Below are 20,990 nucleotides of genomic sequence, written 5' to 3'. Positions count from 1 at the left end.
TATAAAACCCCAATGGCCTAAACCTAACTCTAGCTCTGTCTCTCTCTACCCTTTTGGCCACTTCTCTTTAATGGGTTTCTTCTTGAAAGTTATAACCGAACCAGATACACCCAGAACTGGAGTCCTCTCCATTTTGATTTCGTTTAAAATTGATGGATGCAGCCGATTGATCTAGTTTATAAACTGGTAAAACTGGAGCAGTCAGATATGTTCAGATCATATCATGTTGAAAGAAGCATTCGACGATGAAGTTGAAAAGCTAGGTTAATTTAAGAAACGATGTGAACATCAAACTGGTTTGATGAAAATGATATATGTTTTGGTGATTGAAAGCATTGAATAGTTCTGAGATCATTTTTCATTGTAAATGCAACAACTGTAAATGCTCTAATTCAATATTGTGACATGAAAACTGTTGCTTTCTTGTAAATGACAAATGCTTCATTAGTAATTGAAGCAAGATAAGCTTGAGACTCTTACACAACATTGTTGTTAGAAAGGTGTAGGAGAACTATTTTTCTTTGTGAATAAAGCACCTTGTGTAGATCTCTTACTTGGGAAAAACCATCCTTCAACTTTTATGCTCAATCAAGATACCATATCCTTCATCCTTGAAGGCCATGGAATAAAAAAACTTGTCCCTACAAAAACACATATGGGTATGTGAATCTAGAGGGCTGATCCAATACGAAAAATATTTGGTGTGAAACATGCGAAACGGCTATATTAGTTGTCCGATCATGATCAATAGCTATTTTAGTCGTCCGATCATGATCAACGGCTATCTTAGTCGTTCGATCAATGGCTATTTCAGTTGTCTAATCAACGGCTATCTCAACCGTCCGATCAGCCATTGATCATAATCGGATGGTTGAAATAGCCGTTTCGCACCAAATAATTTTTCGTATTGGATCAAATCTCTGTGAATCTAATCCTATCTTTATCCCTATCCCTAAGCAATGGATAATTTTTCTGCATTTTTCAATAGCCTTATTGAACTAATGAATTTTTATAAAAGAATTTAAAAAAAAACTTTTTTTTATTTTTTGTTAAATTGTAAAGGGTGATTTCATCATATCCTCTATGGATTGGAAGCATGGCAACCTTTAGGGATATGTTAAAAATAATGTAAAGTTCAAATAATTTATTGAGAATTGTGTAATCTAATAAAGTGCCAAAGTTATCTAGCAAGGGAACAGGAAAAGATATAATAGTTAAATTGAGGAGTTACTAGCAAACAACTAAAAAAAGTGGACTTCATATAATAGTTAAATTGAGGAGTTACTAGCAAACAACTAAAAAAAGTGGACTTCATTAGCACGCCAGGATGGCAATTTCACTAGCAGATGTCTTATTGTAATAAATTTTGTAAGAAAATTATAATTTCATTGTATGCTTGCAAATTTTATGAAATAAATTCACAGGCAGAGATGCTATCTTTTCCAGTGATTTTAAAATTTGTAGAAAAAATATTATTTTAAAAAAATAATATTATTTTTAGTATTTAATGATTCAATAAAAGCAAAAATAATTTAAAATAAAATAAATGATATATAGAAAAATTATATAATAAAATCAAAAAAATTGTTACAAACTATACAATTTTTTTTACAAAACTAAAAAACTTACAAATTATACAAAAAGAAAAAAACTATAGTTCATCTATGGGAGGATCCGGTGGTGGTTGGCTATGAGTTTGCAAATGCTAAAAGAGCCATATTTGCATCTCTAAGTTCTTCATGTTATGTTCTTGCTCTTTAGCATGACACTTTACCTTTTTCAGCTCTTCCCGACTTCCTGATAGTGGCTCTTTAGTTACTTACAACTCTTCCTCTAAATATTTAGATAGTTGAGACGAAGATGGTCGGGCCATCCTGGGTAGAGGTGGTTGAGACAAACCCAACCCCTTAATGTAGCCAAATCGAGATCCACGAACCTGTTGGACAATGGCACTCTTATCAATTAGCTCACCAACCTCTTGTGCCTCTTTATTCACTCGTTGCATATCCTCTTGTGAAAAAATAACATAGAGAAGTTATAAATATTCATGCTTAAAATAAAATATTATATTTATGAGAAAATTATACTTTTTTTGAGAGCATGTATATGGGACTCTTACACTATCCTCACAGAAAAAAGTCTCATAGAACATTAATTAATATAACAAAATCATACAAGAGTCTCATGGGAGGATGTCTTACATAAGTCTTTCGATTAAAAGGTGTTTTAGTTATTTCATTCTTCTATTTATGTTCAGTTATTTAATTATGCTAGGATTTATCTTTAAGTGTTAGACTTTGGGTGTAACTGAGACAAGGGCAATTTAATTGTAGCTGGATTATATTTGTTTCCTCTAGTATAAATAGATGCTCATTGTACTCAAATTACAACAAGTCAGTGAAATATTTATCTTTTCCAAAAAATTAACTTGGTATTAGAACGGATTCTGTGTATTGACTCAGTCAACCAACATAGATAATGTGATCATTTTTTTATTTATTATCTCTAGTAGTTTAGGTTTGTATTCAACATTTTTCTTCCTTTTCAGTCCTAGCACCCGTCGTCTCCTTCACCTTTGAACCTCCATAGTAAGCTTTTCATATTAAAAATTATATATTTAAGGAAAGATATTTAAATCTACTTTTGAAAAGAAATTGGCAATTGGAATTTTCTACAAAGAGAAATTGATTTTTTAACCTGTAAATATCAGACAATAGGAGTAGTTCAAACAACAGAAGAAAGCTTCAAGTTTTTAGGTATTTTATGCCATAAAGAAAGAGGCTTTATATGGAAATTATATGTTAAAATAAATATTTCAAGTCTATTTTCTAACCTGTCAAACCAATTATCAATTTGAGTTTTCTAGAGGGAGATATTAATATCAGAAGAGTCAATGGTCATGCTAGCCAAATACGAAAGAGTACTCAGTTCAACCACATTACAAAGTCCAAAATCTATCATATCTTTCTCACCTCCTTCCTGTTAAAGTTATTTTTCTCTAGTTCTTATTCAATTTATCATCTTTTGTTTTCATCGCTTCAAAGTAATGTCAAGACCCACCACCTAAAAAGTATAGGAGTGCGCCCAACATCCAACTTGAGTCAAGTATTTTATTCTTCATCCTAAAGGTGATTTGTGTTTGAGCTACCCTTTGAAATGAATAATCTCTTTGTTGTGCCTTACAATTGGACCATTTTTCGGCCTTTGAAGTTGAACGAAATGTGTTTTAGACTATGACTGTTTTGACTCTTATATGGAGTTTTGTCGTATGATCAGGGTTAATTTTCTTCTCCCATGTTGTGTTTTATCCAAGTTGGGTCTCTATTTTCTTTTTATCCCAAACTTGAGAGAGAAAAATAAAAGAAGTACAAGAAAGATTATTTTATTCCACATGTTGTGGTAATTTTACGTGACCAAAATATTCAAGAAAGGGGGATAAAAAAAAATAAAAAAAAATGCATCTAAGAAGAACTTTTTAAGCAAAAGAAGATTGAAGACCAAATTTTTTTTCTTGCAAGCTGAAGTTATAAACTCCAACTTGAGGGGGAGTGTTGAAGAGCATGTATGAGAGAGTCTTACATGGCTCTCATAGAAATAAGTCTCATAGAGTACTAATTAATATGACACAATCTTATAAGAGTCTCATAGGAGGATATTTTACATAAGTGTTTTAGTTAAAAGGTGTTTTAGTTATTTCATTCTTCTATTTATGTTTGTTGAATAGCAAATATGGAAGAGTCTTACATGACTCTCACAATAAGAAGTCTTACAGAGCCACAATTATTATGGAAAAAGGTCTCAAAGAAGAGTTTCAATTTAAAGGTGTTTTAGTTATGCTAGTCTTCTATTTATGTTGAGTTATTTAAGTATGCTAGGACTTATCTTTAAGTATTAGAGTTTGAGTGTAATTGGGATAAGGGTAGTTTAATTGTAATGGGACTCTACTACTTTTCTCTATTACAAATAGGAGTTCATGTACTCTAATTACAACAAGTCAATGAAATTTTTCCTTTTTTCATAAATTCAACATGGTATCAAAGCAGGTTCTATGAGTAGACTTGGTCAACCCACAGAGATAATGTGATCCTTTTTTTATCTATTATCTCTAGCAGTTTAGGTTTGTATATTTTTTTTTTCTTTTCAGTCCTTATACCTGTTGTTTGATTTGCGCTTTCACCTCTATACTAAGTTTTTAATATTGCATATTATATATTGGCAAAAAGATATTTGAGTCTACTTTCCAAAAAAAATGAATTTTAGAAATATAAGTTTTCTACAAAGTGTAATCAATATTTTAAGCGGCAAATGTTAGATTACAAAAGATGTTCGAGTAGTAATAGAAAACTTTAAATTCTGAGCTATTTTATGCTATCAAGAACGAGACTTTTTATGGAGAACTATATATAAAAAGAAATATTTGTAAGACTATTTTCTTACCTATTCAACCAATTCTATATCTGAGTTTTATATATGGAAATATTGATCTTGGAAGAGTCAATAGTTATGCTGGCAAAAGGAGAAAGAGTACTTCGTTCGGCCAGATTACTGAGACTGAAATCTATCAGATTATTTATCTCAAAAGAAGTATATTTTATGAAGAAAAGTTATGTGGATGAATGATATTTAAGTCTAATTTCATAAGGAGAAATTTTCATGTCAATCTGATCTATATTTAAGGATATATTCTCATTGGATGAATCAAAAGTCATGCTGGTATCTTGTTGCATCGAAAAATCTGAATTTAAGCCAAATTTTTTGCGTCACTTTTTGATTTGTTGTTATTGATCAACAATATTAGAAAAATATCTCACTTATTTTTTACCTCGGTTATACATGTTCGAGTCCCGAGTTCTATACATATTTCTTTTGCGACTCGATTATATTAGTCTACTATTTGACTCGGTTCGACTCAGTTTGACTCGGTTCTCTATCTTTGGCTGGATTATTATATTGAATTATTACTCGATTCCAATATACTATTTGGTGCAACTTCCTTATTTATTGATGGACTCGCTGCAAACTATTTCATGTGTCCTTATTACTCTTAAGGACTCTATTATTTATCGGTTATTCGTTGCTATACAATTGCACATGTGGTACATGTTATTTGGGCATTGACCCATTTCCACTATTGTTATTGTGTCTCTTTGATTGAGACATTATTTCTAAAGAATAACTCCTCGATTTCTTGCCTGGGGTTCATTATTTGCTGACTGTTGTCGGCATTGGTTCGTCTAATGCGGAATTTGAATTTCTTAGAAAAATAAAGCTCATGGTGGCCTCAACATCTTATCTTCCTCTTTACCCATTACCCATTGGTTATTTGGCAGCCCTTCTCCTACCTTCTATTATTTGACTTTCACATACTTCTTTGGGCCAACCTCTTGTGTGTTGCTTCGGTTGGTTTATATATATATATATATATATAGGTGTTTTAAGTCCATTGAGACTTTTTATATGTATTTGTGGGTCTTTTATCGCTGTTTTGTGACTGATAGGCATTACCCACTAATCACCCATTTCTACCTTTGAGAGTCGGTGCCCAGGTTGGGACACCGTGATGGAAGAACTTATTACTATATATATGTTATTTTGTTCAAGCTGATATCATTGCCATTACCTCCCAATTTGAGGTGGAGAAGTAGAAGAAGTAAAAGAAAGAGGTATTTTATTCCATATGTTGTGGTAATTTTTATGTGACCAAAATATTCAAGAAATGAAGAGCACAAAAGACGAAGTTTTTACATCTATGAAGAATTGCATTTGTGAAGATTTTTGTTTTTCAGAAAAATAAAATTAAAGACCAAAAATCCTTTTCATGGCAAATTGAAGTTATAAACTCCACCTTGAGGGGGAGTGTTGAAGAGAAAATATGAAGGAGTCTTACATGACTATCAATATAATAAGTCTTATAGAGTCACAATTATTATGGAAGGAGGTTTCACAGAAGAGTTTCAGTTTAAAGGTATTTTAGTTATGCTAGTCTTCTATTTATGTTGAATTATTTAATTATGTTAGGACTTATCTTTAAGACTTAGAGTTTGGGTGTAATTGGGCCAATAGTAGTTTAATTGTAATTAGAATCTGCTACTTTCTACTATTATAAATAGGGGTTTATGTACTCTAACTACAACAAATCAATGAAATTTTTCTCTTTTCTATAAATTTAACAATGTTCAATTGTTTAATTATACTAGGCTTTGGTATAACTGGGGCAAATATAGTTTAATTATAATTGGAGTCTACTTGTTTCTTTTATTTTCAATAAACGTTCATTATACTCAAATTACAACAAGTCAATGAAACAGAGTTTTGTTCCCCACTCTCGTTCCGGTTTTTTTTTGGGAGACAGGGATAAGGTACGGGGATAGAGTTCAGGTTCGGGCTTTGGGAAACCTGTCCCGGACCCGACCCATGCGCATCCTTACAGTTACGCCCCTTCTCGTTTGTGCGATTTCAAGGCGCTGAGATTGGACCCATTCCGGGTCAGATTCGACTACGGCCGGCACTTCCTCAATCTTCCCGTTAATTTTCATTTGACGATCCATCTCCCACGGAAGAGCACTGCTACCCTTAGTTGCGGGATTGAAATTCTTTACCTATAAATACTGACCTAGAATTCCAATAGCGGGACCTGCGTCACCAAACAAGCACAGTCGCTCCAGAGGCACTCACCAAACTCAAGATCTCCAGTCTCTCCCACCCTCCCGCCTCGTTCTTATCGCCCTCATGGGTTCCTCCTCCGCTCCGGCTCCGGCGCCCAACAGTGCCGCAACTCCCGGCCGCCTCGCCGACGTTTACAGCGAAGTCCAAAGAAGCCGTCTTAGTTATCCTCTCCCATTACCCGATGTCCTGAAGAAGCCCTTTCAAGTCGCCGACGGTCCTCCTAGTTCCGCTGCTGGGAACCCTGGTTGGGTCACTCTCCCTCTCTATGATCTGATCTGTAGTCCTTTGACGCTTGCTCCAGCTAGTACCTTAGTCCTTCTTTGTTTGCGTGATCTCTCTTTACAGAAGAAATAGCGAAGCTCTTTCCCAAGCTTTTCGGACAGCCGTCGGTTTCGCTTATTCCTGCAGACTGCACTCCCTCAGGAGCGGATCGGAAATTGAAGATTGGCGTTGTACTTTCGGGAGGACAGGCTCCTGGTGGCCACAATGTTATTTCCGGCATTTTTGGTAGATTTCTTTCGCGTCATCCCTCTAGCTGCTTTATCACGTTTCTTATTTCTGGCATCCCATTACATCTTCCTTTTGTGTTTGAGTTCGGTGGTTTAATTTTTCGGGTACTTGCAGATTATTTGCAGGATCGTGCCAAAGGGAGCACCCTTTATGGATTCAAGGGAGGTCCCGCCGGAGTAATGAAGTGCAAATATGTAGAGCTGTCATCAGAATTTATCCACCCTTACAGAAATCAGGTGACTGACTTTTCCTTGTGAGGGATTTCTTCGCTTGGTATCCTCATAGTTGGTTTTAATGTCACAGAATATAATTTTTTCTTTCTGCTTGCTGGCATCGGTTTTGTTTCTCGTGTATGTGAAAAGAATTCCGCTGCTACCATTTCAGTGTTTTTCCTTCTTTTCCGCTTGTTCAGTTTTCAGATGAATTTGTCAGGAACGGGTTAGGCAGATTAACGACATATTTTCTACTACCAATGAATAAATTACCAGTGCGGAGCTGTTGAAGCACCGGGCATTTATGTTAGCTTCCATTGCTGCATATAGTGTTGCGAGACTTTCAGAGAATTTCATTTTTTGCATAAGTTTCTGTATAAGACTACTAAAGACCAGAGGTAGCATACTGCTTACTAATTTATATGTTGCACGCAGGGTGGGTTTGACATGATATGTAGTGGAAGGGACAAGATTGAAACTCCAGAGCAGGTAACTACCTATATATTGCTTATTTGTGGTTATTTACTGAGTTTATGCTGTCTTCTTCAGAACATTTCTTTTGTTCGCTTCGTTCACATTGAAGTTGTATGCTTATTTTAGCTTCTCACAAATGTCAGTTTAAGCAAGCTGAAGAGACAGCAGTGAAACTGGATTTGGATGGTATCGTAGTCATTGGTGGAGATGACTCTAATACAAATGCTTGTCTCCTTGCTGAAAACTTCAGGTAGAAGGTCAATTTATGATTTTCCTGTGCTGTCTGGCTTACAACATGACATGACGTTTTTTAACCTTACATTGACATTTCCCAACTTCATAGAGGGTGCCCCATTCAATTTTATAAGTTCCTTAGAGCTTCTTATTTCTTTCCTCCTTTTGCTTTTACCATTATTTTTGGATGCATCCCCATAATTTTTACCATCATTTCTTCTTCAGCTAACTGTGAAGTACTAAGTTCAACTCTTTTAAGTGGAACATAAACATGTGAAACTAGTCATATGATATTGGGAATACCAATGATGACTTTCGTGATGATATTCCTATTTTGAATTTGTTTGATTTTGTTTTTTTCTACTATCCTTACTGTTATGTATGAGCATTGTCTTGTTTGGTTAACCAGGGCAAAAAATGTGAAGACGCGTGTTATGGGGTGTCCAAAGACAATTGATGGTGATCTAAAATGCAAGGAGGTTCCAACTAGTTTTGGCTTTGATACAGCTTGCAAGGTGATTCTTGCTAATGCTTTAAAATCAATCCATCAACTTTTTATTTTGAAAAGCAAGAAAGTTTATTCAAAGAGCGAAAAATCCATTTCTGACCAGACAACCTTATTTGTTATTTTTCCTTTTTGAAAAAGCAGTCAAACAAATTACATACAATTAGAAAAAATTTCAGTTATTCTGTGTAAAGAAGTAAGATTAAAGAATTTAAGAGGAGAGAAATTAAAAGAAAAGAGGAGGAAGAAATAGGATTGCTGCGCATTGAAGAAGATGATTAGGGGTTGAGCTCAACCCTTTCTTTCTTTTATATCTCACTTTTAGTTTAAAAATGGTGAAAGTACAAAATTGCCCCTTCAAATACATCATTGTCTAAATAACTTTTAAGTACATAAACAGAAAACTAACTATCTATCAAAAGGACATAACAACCTAGATATGAGAAAGCACATCTGATTGAACTAATCTTGAATGTTACGAATGACTGAAATACCCCTAACTTTTCTCATCAGTCCTTCCTCAAGTTTAAGTGTTACAAAATGTCTCAAACCCCTTTGTCCAATGGCTTTGGTGAAAAAAGTCACAAATTTGATTTGCGGATTGAAAATGTTGGGTTCATGATTGTATGCTAATGAAGTGGCAATCTAGTTTTTGGTTCTTCATGAAACACCAAATGACTTGCAATAAAGATAGTTGTTTGATTATCATATTCTTGCACCATTTATTCTTTTACTTAAACCCAAACTCATTATAAGAGAATTTGTCCACATCAATTCACATGCATTGTGAGCAATGGCTTTGTACCCAACTTTGATACTCAGTTGTGCCTCTATAGTTTGTTTCTTGCCTTTCCATGTGATCAAATTATCCCTAAAAAGTACAATACTCACTTATGGACCTTTTGTTAATTCTAGACCTTGTATAATTTGCATGTAAGGATCCCTTAATGATGAGATGGCCAAGTGACTTGTGCAAAGTCCTTTACAAGAGTACCCTTTAGTACTGCAAAACTCCATAAATTGCTTCTAGATGTACCTTTCATGGACATACTTTGATCATCATAAAGGTCAAAGCTTCTTTCAATTGGTTTAGCCCGAAGTAGTCTAGTTTCACTAAACAAATCCATTATGTGTTTTCTCTGAGTCTCTACAATTTCTAACTTATTTTTTGCCACCTCAATAACCAAAAAATACTTAGTATGCCCTAGACCCTTGTTTTGAAAGCATGTTTCAAGTGCTTCCTGATAGCCCTGATGGATATAACAGAAAATATTTGCGGTCAAATGGACTAGGCACTTGACATAACCCCTGTACATAAAAAAAGGGACTAAATGGAAGGTGCAATAACTCTTCTTATTGACTCTAGATGGAAACATTGATTGGCGATGTTTCCAAGTTCATATGCTTCACACTCAAATGATAAAGAACTCATTGAAGGAAACGGTTGAAGGAGCTTAGCAAGAGATGAGTGACCAAGATGAAGATGTCGTTGGGATGAAGAAACAAATGAATGTAGCACTTTGGCTCCTGAATCAACAACATCATCCAAGTAGTAGAGTCCATTTTCCTCATATCTGCCACCAATCATCCTCTGTTTGGAGATTTTGAAATATGGAAAATGAATGGGAAAATGTTCCTGAGCAATGGAAATGTTAAGTACTTTGACTGACAGGAAGAAGACTTGTATGAATTTTGAGAACACAGAGAATAAATGATAAGGATATGGGTATAGCACAAATTATTCCTTCACCACATATCTGAGAGTAGGAAATGTTGACAAGAATAATTGTGTTAAAAGATGAAGATTGATTTAGCGAAGAATGAGAAGAGTTATCTCGCATGTGAGCCTACGCCTCTGGGTCTATGATCCTCTAACCTGTAGAACAAGCATGAAACACACTCATACATGAATGTGCTAGAGTGACATCAGTTATCCCACTAGAACTACTATCTCCGTCTTGAACAGTTTGAGTCAGCTATGCTGGTTTTCCAAATTTACTGCAGCACCAATCTGGAATATTTTTAGTGCATCCACATTTGGCACACTTTCTCTCACTGTGGCCATGATTGTGGCTTCCCCCATCTCAGCCTCTACCTCTTTGACTACCACCATGCTCTTTAGGGGCTTACGTAGAGTTCGAATCAAGAGTGGATACGTCAAATTTGTTTACAAGCTTCATAATGGGAGTCACTATTGGCTTAACTCATAATACTCGACCACATACTTTCGCAAAGGAGGGCTCTTCCTGACTAGCCAACACTTGGGGATCTAATATGAAATATAGTACCAAGAGAAATTTGAGAAAAGAGAATGAGAGAGAAATGCGGTTGCTGCATTTTGGAGAGGAAGATGGTTGGGCCCCTTCTTTCTTTTAATCTCATTTAAGAATAAAAAATTGCCCATACATCATTATGTGGCTTATTTCTAAGTACATAAAGAGAAACTTAACATATAGGACGTGTAACAACCTGGATAAAAGAGAGGGCATATGACTAAACTACTCTTGAGTAAAAATGACTAAAATACCCAAGATTACTTTTCTCTATGAAATAACAATTTCTGTGATTTTTTTTTGTAATCACTAATGTTATTATGCTGGAGGAAAAAAGTTAATATTGTTACTGTTGGAGAGTCCTCAGATAGTGGGCCTTAAAAATATGTAGGTGGTTCAGTGGATTTAACCAAGATGAAAAACAGAAAATAAACTTGAAATAATAACTTGCTTCGTTAGTGATATACAAAGTATTTGTGAGATTTAGGAACTGTCGACAATCTTTAGCAAAAGAGATCCATGATCAATTTTGTGAGACTTTTTTGAGTCCGTTATTATGAACACTTCATCAGCTCTACTAGAATGATCTTAAGACTGTTAACAGTACTATGCCTTGCTTCTTTTTTATCTTCTCCTTTTTCAATGTGATTTTCTTTCTTTTTATATGGTTTATCACCCTCACATCTTAACTATATTCTGGTTGTGTTGGTGGCAGTTACATGAATCTTCCTCTATTTTGCGGTCCTTAGCTAACTCTAATGCTAAGCTACACTTCTGCAGCTTTTCTCACCTTCATGTGTATGGTGTTGCTTTGTCTTTGCATTTGCAACCAGTAGGCTGCTTCATATATTCTCAAACCATCTCAATTAACACTTTTATTTATTCCTCTGTTTGTCCCACTCCTGAGTTTTCTATATGTCTCCATTGTTTCTAATTTATTTCCTTCCCATGTTCATAGCCCAAATGTCTTAACGTTCTCATGTTTGCAACCTTCATCTTCTGCAAACATTGCCCAATGCTCCATTCCATAAAAGATCAAGGGTCTTTTGATCAAGGATTTGTGTTAGTTTTTTATATGAGGCAATCCATGTTCTTTGACCTAGGATTGGCCATTAAGTGCTTAACTGCAGCTTTATTATCTTTTTAGGTATGAAAATATCTATTGAAGTAAATGTAAAAATTGATAATGTCTTTTGACCCAAAGTGTCATATGGCTTTTTTTGGTGGCTTACATCGCATTTGCATAGTTAGAGCCACCCAGCAGTGGTGAATGATGAGAATGAATGGTGTTTGCTCAAACTTCACTCTTGTAGTTCTTCCAATCATTAAATTTATAATACACAATTTTACTCATCATGGGGTGGTTCAAGTTGCGGTTAGTTGTTGTTCTAATTCACTGCCAACTTGTTGTAGGTGGTTCATTTATTCCTGTAATTGAATGGAGGTATCACATTATATAAAGCAAAAAGTATTTGACCTGAACCACTCCTCTCTTAAAAGGTCAAACATAGAAATGCGTCACTAATTTCCCAGGTTGACACATTTAATTTTGGTATGCCAATTTTCTAATTTAGGCACCAAATTTAGGCCTATTTATTTTTTATTTTTTTATTATGCTCACATAGTTGATGTCCAATTAGAGTGTTTTTGTTTTTATTTTGGAATGAGAAAATAGAAATTATTACTTTATGCAAACGTAATGGAGTAACCATATAGAACTTCGGTGAAAAAAGTTGGTATCCTCACATACATCTTTGCATGTGTGTGGAGAAAGCAAGAAGCAGTTGCAACTTTATTAGAGTGATTAGCAAATTTAGTTATTTTAATTTGAATTTTCTCTTAACACCATTACATTAGGTTTTTTAATCTGATGATAGGATTTTGTTGGGGTAATTTTTAAAGTGAAAAGTTTCATGTTTAAAAATTTTACATTCGCTAAAAAATCCAGAAAATAGAAAGTTAAATCTTTTGCTTTCAAAGACAGGAAAAGTAATTTTCAATAGATAGTGCACCCTTAGATTACTTAATAAGAATACTTGGGATTGACCCATTCATATTGCGATTTATCCCATCTGAATAATCAATCAGTTTGGGTGCCTTAAAATCAGTGGGTCCAGCCAATAGCATGCCCTATGAGCTAAGTACTAATTTCAGTCTATCGCCAATCAAATGGGTGTCTTCTTTACCTCTGCTGTTTGACAGTCATTTGGTTGTCATATAGGACATGGGATTTTGTAAAGGTAAAACCTGTGGAAAGCTATTTGTGCTCTTTTGTATAGGCTCTTTTACTGTTGATGGATCTTCATCTGGCTTTTGTCTTGGTACATCTTTGATTTATTTTGGAGTACCCTACCCTTTTTTAATGTGGCAATGGTGGTTTATAATCCTTTTCACTTTGTATTTTGAGTCTTGAGTCTAAGAGAATTTCAAACAGGCTTGTAGTTGGGACGTATTCTCACTTATGACAGTATATCCATACTTTACATGTATTTCTATATATAGTAAATGGACTTCATATTACTTTTGGTCACACAGATATATGCAGAAATGATAGGGAATGTTATGACTGATGCGCGGTCTACAGGAAAATATTATCACTGTAAGTCCATTGCACTTATATTTGCAAAGTTGGAAGCTGAAGCTGTAGTTTCTCTCTCTCTCTCTCTCTCTCTGTCTATCTCTCTCAACTTGTTCTATATCTGCATAAGTTGGATCGGGTTTCTTTTCATCCAGCAGCCTTGATGATGGTAAGGTTAACAAAAAGATCTAGGATAACCTGTTTGACTTGATCCTGTCTTATAACCAATTAGCTCAATTTGGTTATTGATTACTGGATCATCTAATAAGTTGGATCTACCCAATGGTACGTGTCGCTCTGAACAATCTACTTTATCTGTTATAATGTCAAAGAAGTGGTCGTTTGGTTAATTCAATTGTAGCCAAAGAGGCATTTTTTAGTTCGGAGTTTCAGTGGTTTCTTCTTTTATTGGTTCCTTCCTTTTCTAGTGAATGCTTTTATTGTAAGAGGGGAACTCTTTTTTGTTCTTTATCTCAACATTAAAAAACATCTTTTTAAGAAAATATATAATGCAATGGTGTTTAGAGGTTTTTTTTGGTAGTATAGCTAATATAGGGGTTTCGTGTTTTCAGTTGTAAGGCTTATGGGACGTGCTGCCTCTCATATCACATTAGAGTGTGCCTTGCAAACGCATCCAAATATAACGATTATTGGAGAAGAGGTATACTGTATAGTACTATAATCTTGTACTTCGTTGTTTTTCTGAATTGCAGTTATAATTGCTTTCTGATATCTTATTCTTTCGTTTCATTATATCCATTTTATGACTTAATCTTTGTTTTGTTATCTTATTTCTTGATACAGGTGGCTGCTAAGAAGCAGACTCTGAAAAATGTCACAGACTACATTACAGATATTATTTGCAAACGAGCAGATCTTGGCTATAACTATGGTGTCATACTTATACCAGAAGGCTTAATTGATTTCATTCCTGAGGTTAAGTTGTTAAATTCTACACCCCCACCCCCGCACTAAGAAAAAAAAAGAAACTTTCTAGTTCTGATCGTGCTTCTTCTTCAGGTGCAACAACTTATTGCTGAGCTGAATGAGATCCTTGCTCATGATGTTGTTGATGAAGGTGGACTGTGGAAAAAGAAACTAAGACATCAATCACAGCTGCTTTTTGATTTTTTACCACAAGCAATTCAGGAGCAGTTAATGCTTGAAAGAGATCCTCATGGGAATGTGCAGGTGATTTAGTTTGATGTGTTTTCTTCGTATTTCCATATAAGCTAGGACAAGACATTATTTGGCATTTTTTGTGATTTTTTGCTAATTTATTTATTTGAAATTGCATCTCTGTGAATTTTGAACATCAGGTTGCCAAAATTGAGACCGAAAAGATGCTTATATCGATGGTTGAAACTGAGTTGGAGAGAAGAAAGGAGATAGGTCAATATCTGGGACAGTTCAAAGGACAATCTCATTTCTTTGGGTAAACTAATATATTTCTTTTGATATCTGCTGGCTTTTCAAAAAAAAATATTTCTTCTTAATTTTGTTAGCATCTTAGCCTGCATTAAGCAATGAATGACTATGATGGATTCTAGCTCTGATATCATTCTACAATCTCATAAATCTCTGGTTGTGCTTTTTTTTTTTTCTGTTTTCAGTTATGAAGGAAGATGTGGGTTGCCCACAAATTTTGATTCTACCTATTGCTATGCATTAGGTTATGCTGCAGGCGCCCTTCTTCAGTTTGGAAAGACTGGCTTAATTTCATCGGTTTGTTGCTTCTGCCTCTTTTCTTTCCAATAGGTTCCTCTGTTAAGAAATGCCATTTAATTGTTGCTTTTGATCTTTCTTTTATTCTTCTGTGATCATGAGTACTCATTGCTTCTTTTCAAGAAAAAATTGAATAACCATAGTTTGCCCTTTTTTTTTTTTAAATGATCATGACTACCGAAGTTATGATAATGAACATTTCATTAGTTGATTTAAAGTATGAAGCAATAGGACCAAAATATGAGGGAAAAGATTATAGACTCTAGTCCAGCCAACCTTGGCTGGACCCAAATTTTTGTTCCTTAGGAAAGTTTTATTTACATGAATTCCATCCGCTCCATTGTGTCTACAACAACACAATTATCTTCTTTTTATCATAATTTTTTTTAAATTGAGAAAAATTCAAAAGAAAATAAAAAATAGTGCAAGGGATAATAAATAAATATGTAATAAAAAATCAAATGTTAAGTTATTCTATTCAATTTGATGGTTTTATAAAGAGTTGGGTGCATGTAAGCGTATATGGAAACAGGTCCATACTCCTTTTTTCCCCCAAAATATTGTAAAATAACCCAAAAATTCTGGTGATGTGCTATTGAAAGAGTAAAAACGGTCGACTGAATAACTTCTGCAATTTGTGGAACCTCTTGTCCTCACTTGCTAGGGATAGTGTTGAAAGGAATATAGTTACTGTTTTATTATTAGAAAAGTACACCGCTATGCCATCCTGAAAAAGTATAGGCATGGCCTTCAAAAACAAACACAGGTTGTGCACATGGTGATTTACTTAATTAAGATGCGCTCTGGTGGTTTATGCAGGTGGGAAACTTGGGTGCTCCGGTTGAACAATGGACTGTAGGTGGCACTGCATTGACTTCACTTATGGATGTGGAGAGGAGACATGGTATAAAATCAATATTGCACTTGGTCACCATTTAAAGTTGGCTTTGCTCTATCCACTTTCTTGTTGTCAAAAGGATGTCCATTTTTTGGTGTCCCAGTCCTTATGTCAACTGTTTGGATTTGGTTCTTTTTCTCCGTCTTTACTAAAAACATTTAGTTTGGAAGTAGTGAAACTGGGTTTGGTTTGGGGCAGGTTCTTGAAAACCTGACCTGTCCTGCTACTCTCTCTGTTAAAACCTGTGATGGGGTTGGATTTGCAACCTCATCTCTATCTTGCCTCCATCTTGTGTCATTGGAAGCCTGCAGCAAGTTTGATTTTGGTAATTTATTTTTGAACAAGGATTTTGGTATTCTGTGCCTCTTCTTGGTAATATGTTCTGCTTTTGTAAAAGTTATATTTATTTTTCAGGTAAGTTCAAACCTGTTATCAAGAAGGCCATGGTGGAGCTTGAAGGTAATTGTCAATTTCGTGGGTGGCCGGCCCATCTGAAAGTTGTTATGACATGTCTTATATTTCTTGTTTTTAGATCTTTAATGTACAAAATCTACTGAAAATTTCAGGTGCACCATTTAGGAAATTTGCATCCATGAGAAATGAGTGGGCTCTCAAGAACCGCTACATCAGCCCTGGTATGTTATCATTTGATCTGTGGCCTTATATTTTTTAAAGGTGTTTACTCCACGTCAAAGTGGATTTGCCCCAAAAGCACTCATTGATGAACTGCACCAACACAAAAAAGAAAACCTCATACACTTCCTGAAGCCATGGCGACTTTTTTATTTCTGCAGACTACAATAACACTAGAAATTTACAAGTCACCGTCACACTGCGAGCTATTTGGTGTCTTTTCATATGTTTTCTTAGATGCACATGTTCATTTGCCTGACATTGAGCGATTTACCGATGAACAGGTCCTATCCAGTTCCATGGTCCGGCCTCTAATGACATAAATCACACTTTACTGCTTGAACTTGGAGCCCAAGCCTGAACATTTCCCATCTCTGTCATCTATGTGGAGAAAGGCAGTTGGGTTGAGTAGAGTCCGTCTGGCTGAGGTATGCATGATGAATAAATGAGTTATTACAAAAAGAACGGTAGCCCTTGTAATTGGCAAATTAATGTACTGATGATGACCTTCTGAAAGCACTTGCAATTACTTTGCCACCAGGGGGATAGCCCTGATGAGAAGCGATGTTTTTTGCTTACATCTCTGCTTCCGCGAGGGTTATTGCTGTTTTTGTTTCGAATTGAGGACGTTCGTGTAGGATACGATGTTCTGAGTCCATTATCTTATTCTATAATGGCTTGTTTTATCTTCTTTCGTTTTTCTTTTCTTCTCTCACTTCTCTCCTCCAAAAAGAATGAGAAACTTTAATTAGATTTGAATATGATGAAATTTGGGTTGAAGGGTGATCTGAGGTGAGCAGAAATCTCTGATTCTTATGGGAGCAAGGGATGACCAAAAAGGCACTTGGGTTTGAAAGAAAAAAAATTTCTTTTTAAAATTACTCAAACCCCATGTCATAAAGATTGACTGTTTTCTTAAAGGTGATTGGGTAGGACTGTTTTCTAGTGTTGCAGGGCTCTTGCTATGGTTACCTTCATAAATTATGTGACTTGTTGGAGTGGATTAACCACTTGAACAGGTAAATTGAGCGTGGTCAGCCCAGTTTTGACTCACTATGAAGTTATTATACAAGACTCATTTTCACAAGTGATCCAATCTGATTAAAGATAGTTCAATTGGCCTATCTATTTGGTGATTATAACACTGCTTGGAATAATACTCAGGAAGTAGAAAGAGCAATGGAAGAGGACTGCATACATCAATGGACGTGCATTAAATTTAGAAAACTTAATGAAAGAATCAAAAGCAAAAGTTTTAGTAGTCTTTTGGTGGTGAAGAGGATGGAGACAGGACAGGTAAAGATGGGACACAATTGCCAAATGGGAGCAAAATCCGAGTTGACAAGGAGGAGAGATGGTAAAGATGAATTGTGGCATCAAGTTTGAACTACAATCCATTTTTTGGTAACCAAATCTGTCCCTGTAGCTGTTTCACCCATCTTCTAAAAAAGCAAGCTGAAATAATAAGAATGGTTTCTTCCTCGAACTTCATAGCAAAATGGACATACAAAGAGACAAAAAGAAGAGAGAAACTGTAATGGGAGAATCGATATTGTCTTAACAAGTTGATGTCCAATTTCTCTTTCTGCTGACTCTCTGGTTCACTTCACCTCAACCAAATGATGTTTGGCTTATTCATAAGAGAAGGCTGCCCCATTTCTCTTTAGAGTCTAGTAATCTGCTTACTAGGGGTGTTGGAAATAATACATTCACAAAAATAATAACGCTTAATAAATGCAAATAAATTCTAGTGTTGATCTTTTTGTCGAACCGTTTCAGTTAAATAACATCTCTCTCTCTCTCTCTCTCCAAGATACAATAGATATTTTTGCCCTCTTAGAGACCTACAATACTAAGTAGGTCCACGAACCTTACAAGATTTTTTGATTGTTGGAACCTGATTTTTTCTCATTTTTTTCTCAAGAACACGAAGAACACTCTTCTCGTATAACACTTCTAGAGCTCAATTTTTTTTTCCATCTGTATCTCTTTAAACGTTTTGTAGCTCTATTTATAAAGTTTTCTACCCCTTCCTAGTGATTTTTGAACCGATCTGACCATCCAAATATGTAATCTTACGGTTCAAATCAATAATGCCTAATCTAACTATTCAAATTGGTTACCGCTTTGATCTAATGGTTCAGTAACTGCATGATTTGAAGGTTCGAAAGGCTATTATTTCAGGTTCCGTAGTAGATATGGTAATCAAGGTCTGCTTGGAAGATTTCCAAATGACTGATACACCACATAGTAGAAAAACAAAACCACACGTGGCTTTAATATTATCAAAATTAGAAATCCAGTTAGCATTAGTGTACCCTTCTATTACAATATAAAATCCAAAATAATGTATTTTTTAATTAATAGTACCTTTTAAATATTTAATAAGTCTTTTAATAACATCCCAATGAGTTTTATCGGGGCTACTCATATACTTCCTCAATCTTCCTACTGCGTTGGAAATATTTGGTTTGGTATAGCTTGATAAATATATTAGACTTCTAATAATTTGATAGTACCTCATCCGAGAAACACTATCTGCACCATTGTTGTTTATTTTTTTGCTCGTATTAACTGGTTTACAATTCTCATATCTGAACCATTTTAAAACTTTTTCTACATAATGAGATTAATGCAACATAATCTCATTTTTATTTTTAATTATTTCGACTCTTAAATTATATTTTCTAACCCAAGGTCTTTCATATCAAAATAATCATTAAAGTATCTTTTTACCTATAATATTTTGATATTTTCATTTCCAAATATTAAAATCTCATCAACATAAAAGACATAAAATAGTGAAAGACTTATTGTATGTTTTCCAATACACACATTTATCAAAATCACTTATTTTGAAACTATATGATAGGATCATGCTACTGCATAAGACCTTGTTTTAGACCATATACAGATTTGACTAACTTATACACCTTATTATCTTGACCAGGAACTACAAAATCCTCTGATTGTTCCAAATAAATTTATTCCTCTAATTTGCTATTGAGAAATACTGCTTTAACATCCATCTGATGTATTTCTTGGGCCACGTAACAACTTGGCTACTGACCCAAAAAGAGTTCACAAGTTTCAATAGTTCCGATCTCATAGGAAACTGACAACTGGTTTTTGGGCTGCCTCAACCTTCCCGCTCCCCCGATTATAGCTATTTGGGTCCCTCCACCAACAGGTCACTACAAGTTAAACTTCGATGGGAGCGCTTTTGGCTGCCTGGCTCCTGCGAGTTATGGAGGAGTTATCTACGATGCAAACACTTGTATCCTCTTCTCCTTTGCTAGGCCACTTGGAGTCTCCAACTCCACCACAACATAACTCTTTGGACTGAGATTCAAATCTTTACCGGCGGGTTACAAGCCCCTTGCATCAAAGGGGACTAAAAGAGGTCATTGATTGTTGTGCAAAGTCTATCTGTGCCGATCATTTGGCAGACATTCAAGCTAAGTTGGGTATTTTGCGGAAGACCCGCTTAGCTAGGTTTGTTTGTACTTTTTTTTTTTTTTAATAGTTTATACACCGTATCTAAAAAAAAACAAGAGATGTCCAAAGAATTCCATGTCCCTACTCATTGAAATTATTCTCGACCCTGCCACCATTTTCCTTCTCTTCAACGATCGCAGATTTTACAATACCACTCTCACATGAACCGGGGCGGGGGGTTAGTCAACATGAATAAAGAGATGAAGTTCATCTGGATTAATTAGGTCATTTAAAGAAACCGTTAGTGGTGCCAGCGCCAGATTCAAGTGAATGAAGCACTATCGCACTCGTTCTCCCTCTCTTCTCCCTCACGCTCTCGGCCTCCCATCTCCTTCTCCCTCTCGCCTCTCCCTTTTTCCTCTCTCATCTCCCTCTCTAGCTCTCGGCCCGCAACAGCTCTACCTCTCCCCCTCCGACCTTCCCCTCCGGACTTTCGTCGCTTATAAAATCTCTGACTTCTCCCTCCATTTGTTTTTTTCTGTTTTTTCAAACCCCAGAGACACTTTCTCTTTTCTAGGCTAATCGAATCTCAATTTCGCTCTTTTGTTTCCGTTTTTTTTTTCAAATAATCGGTCGGTTCCCATTTGTGAGATAAACCTTTTATTAGTCTGTCGCCGGGGATCAAGATCTGGGTATCGAGTATAATTTCATATAGAGGCTGGTGCCTGGGGTTTTGAGGAACATCCTGTTGGCTTCGGTTGTGCGTCTTCTTCATCGATTTTGTTTTTTTTTTTTTTTTTTTTTTCATATGATGCCGCTAGATAATCAAAAGGATTAATTTGTG

At 35.3% G+C, this 20,990-nt stretch overlaps 1 protein-coding gene across 1 annotated transcript; it reads left to right on the top strand.

The window, feature by feature from the left end:
- The first annotated feature begins 6,619 nt into the window (after nucleotides 1-6,619).
- LOC137938720 (pyrophosphate--fructose 6-phosphate 1-phosphotransferase subunit beta-like) lies at nucleotides 6,620-17,402 on the top strand. Its single transcript, XM_068783733.1, has 16 exons — nucleotides 6,620-6,910; nucleotides 7,012-7,173; nucleotides 7,291-7,412; nucleotides 7,824-7,877; nucleotides 8,006-8,112; nucleotides 8,506-8,611; nucleotides 13,410-13,473; nucleotides 14,025-14,113; nucleotides 14,257-14,388; nucleotides 14,473-14,643; nucleotides 14,772-14,887; nucleotides 15,066-15,177; nucleotides 15,997-16,081; nucleotides 16,490-16,534; nucleotides 16,642-16,710; nucleotides 16,993-17,402. The coding sequence occupies exons 1-16, from the start codon at nucleotides 6,730-6,732 to the stop codon at nucleotides 17,067-17,069; spliced, it is 1,692 nt and encodes a 563-aa protein (XP_068639834.1). The 5' UTR covers nucleotides 6,620-6,729; the 3' UTR covers nucleotides 17,070-17,402.
- Nucleotides 17,403-20,990: the final 3,588 nt, after the last annotated feature.

This window comes from Aristolochia californica, unplaced genomic scaffold, assembly GCF_029961685.1.
Source record: "Aristolochia californica isolate CCGP_79_NKW_82.1479 unplaced genomic scaffold, dmAriCali1.0.hap1 SCAF_8, whole genome shotgun sequence".
Lineage (NCBI taxonomy): Eukaryota > Viridiplantae > Streptophyta > Magnoliopsida > Piperales > Aristolochiaceae > Aristolochia > Aristolochia californica.
Note: the sequence above shows the minus strand (reverse complement) of the source record. Positions and strands in the feature narration are given on the sequence as shown.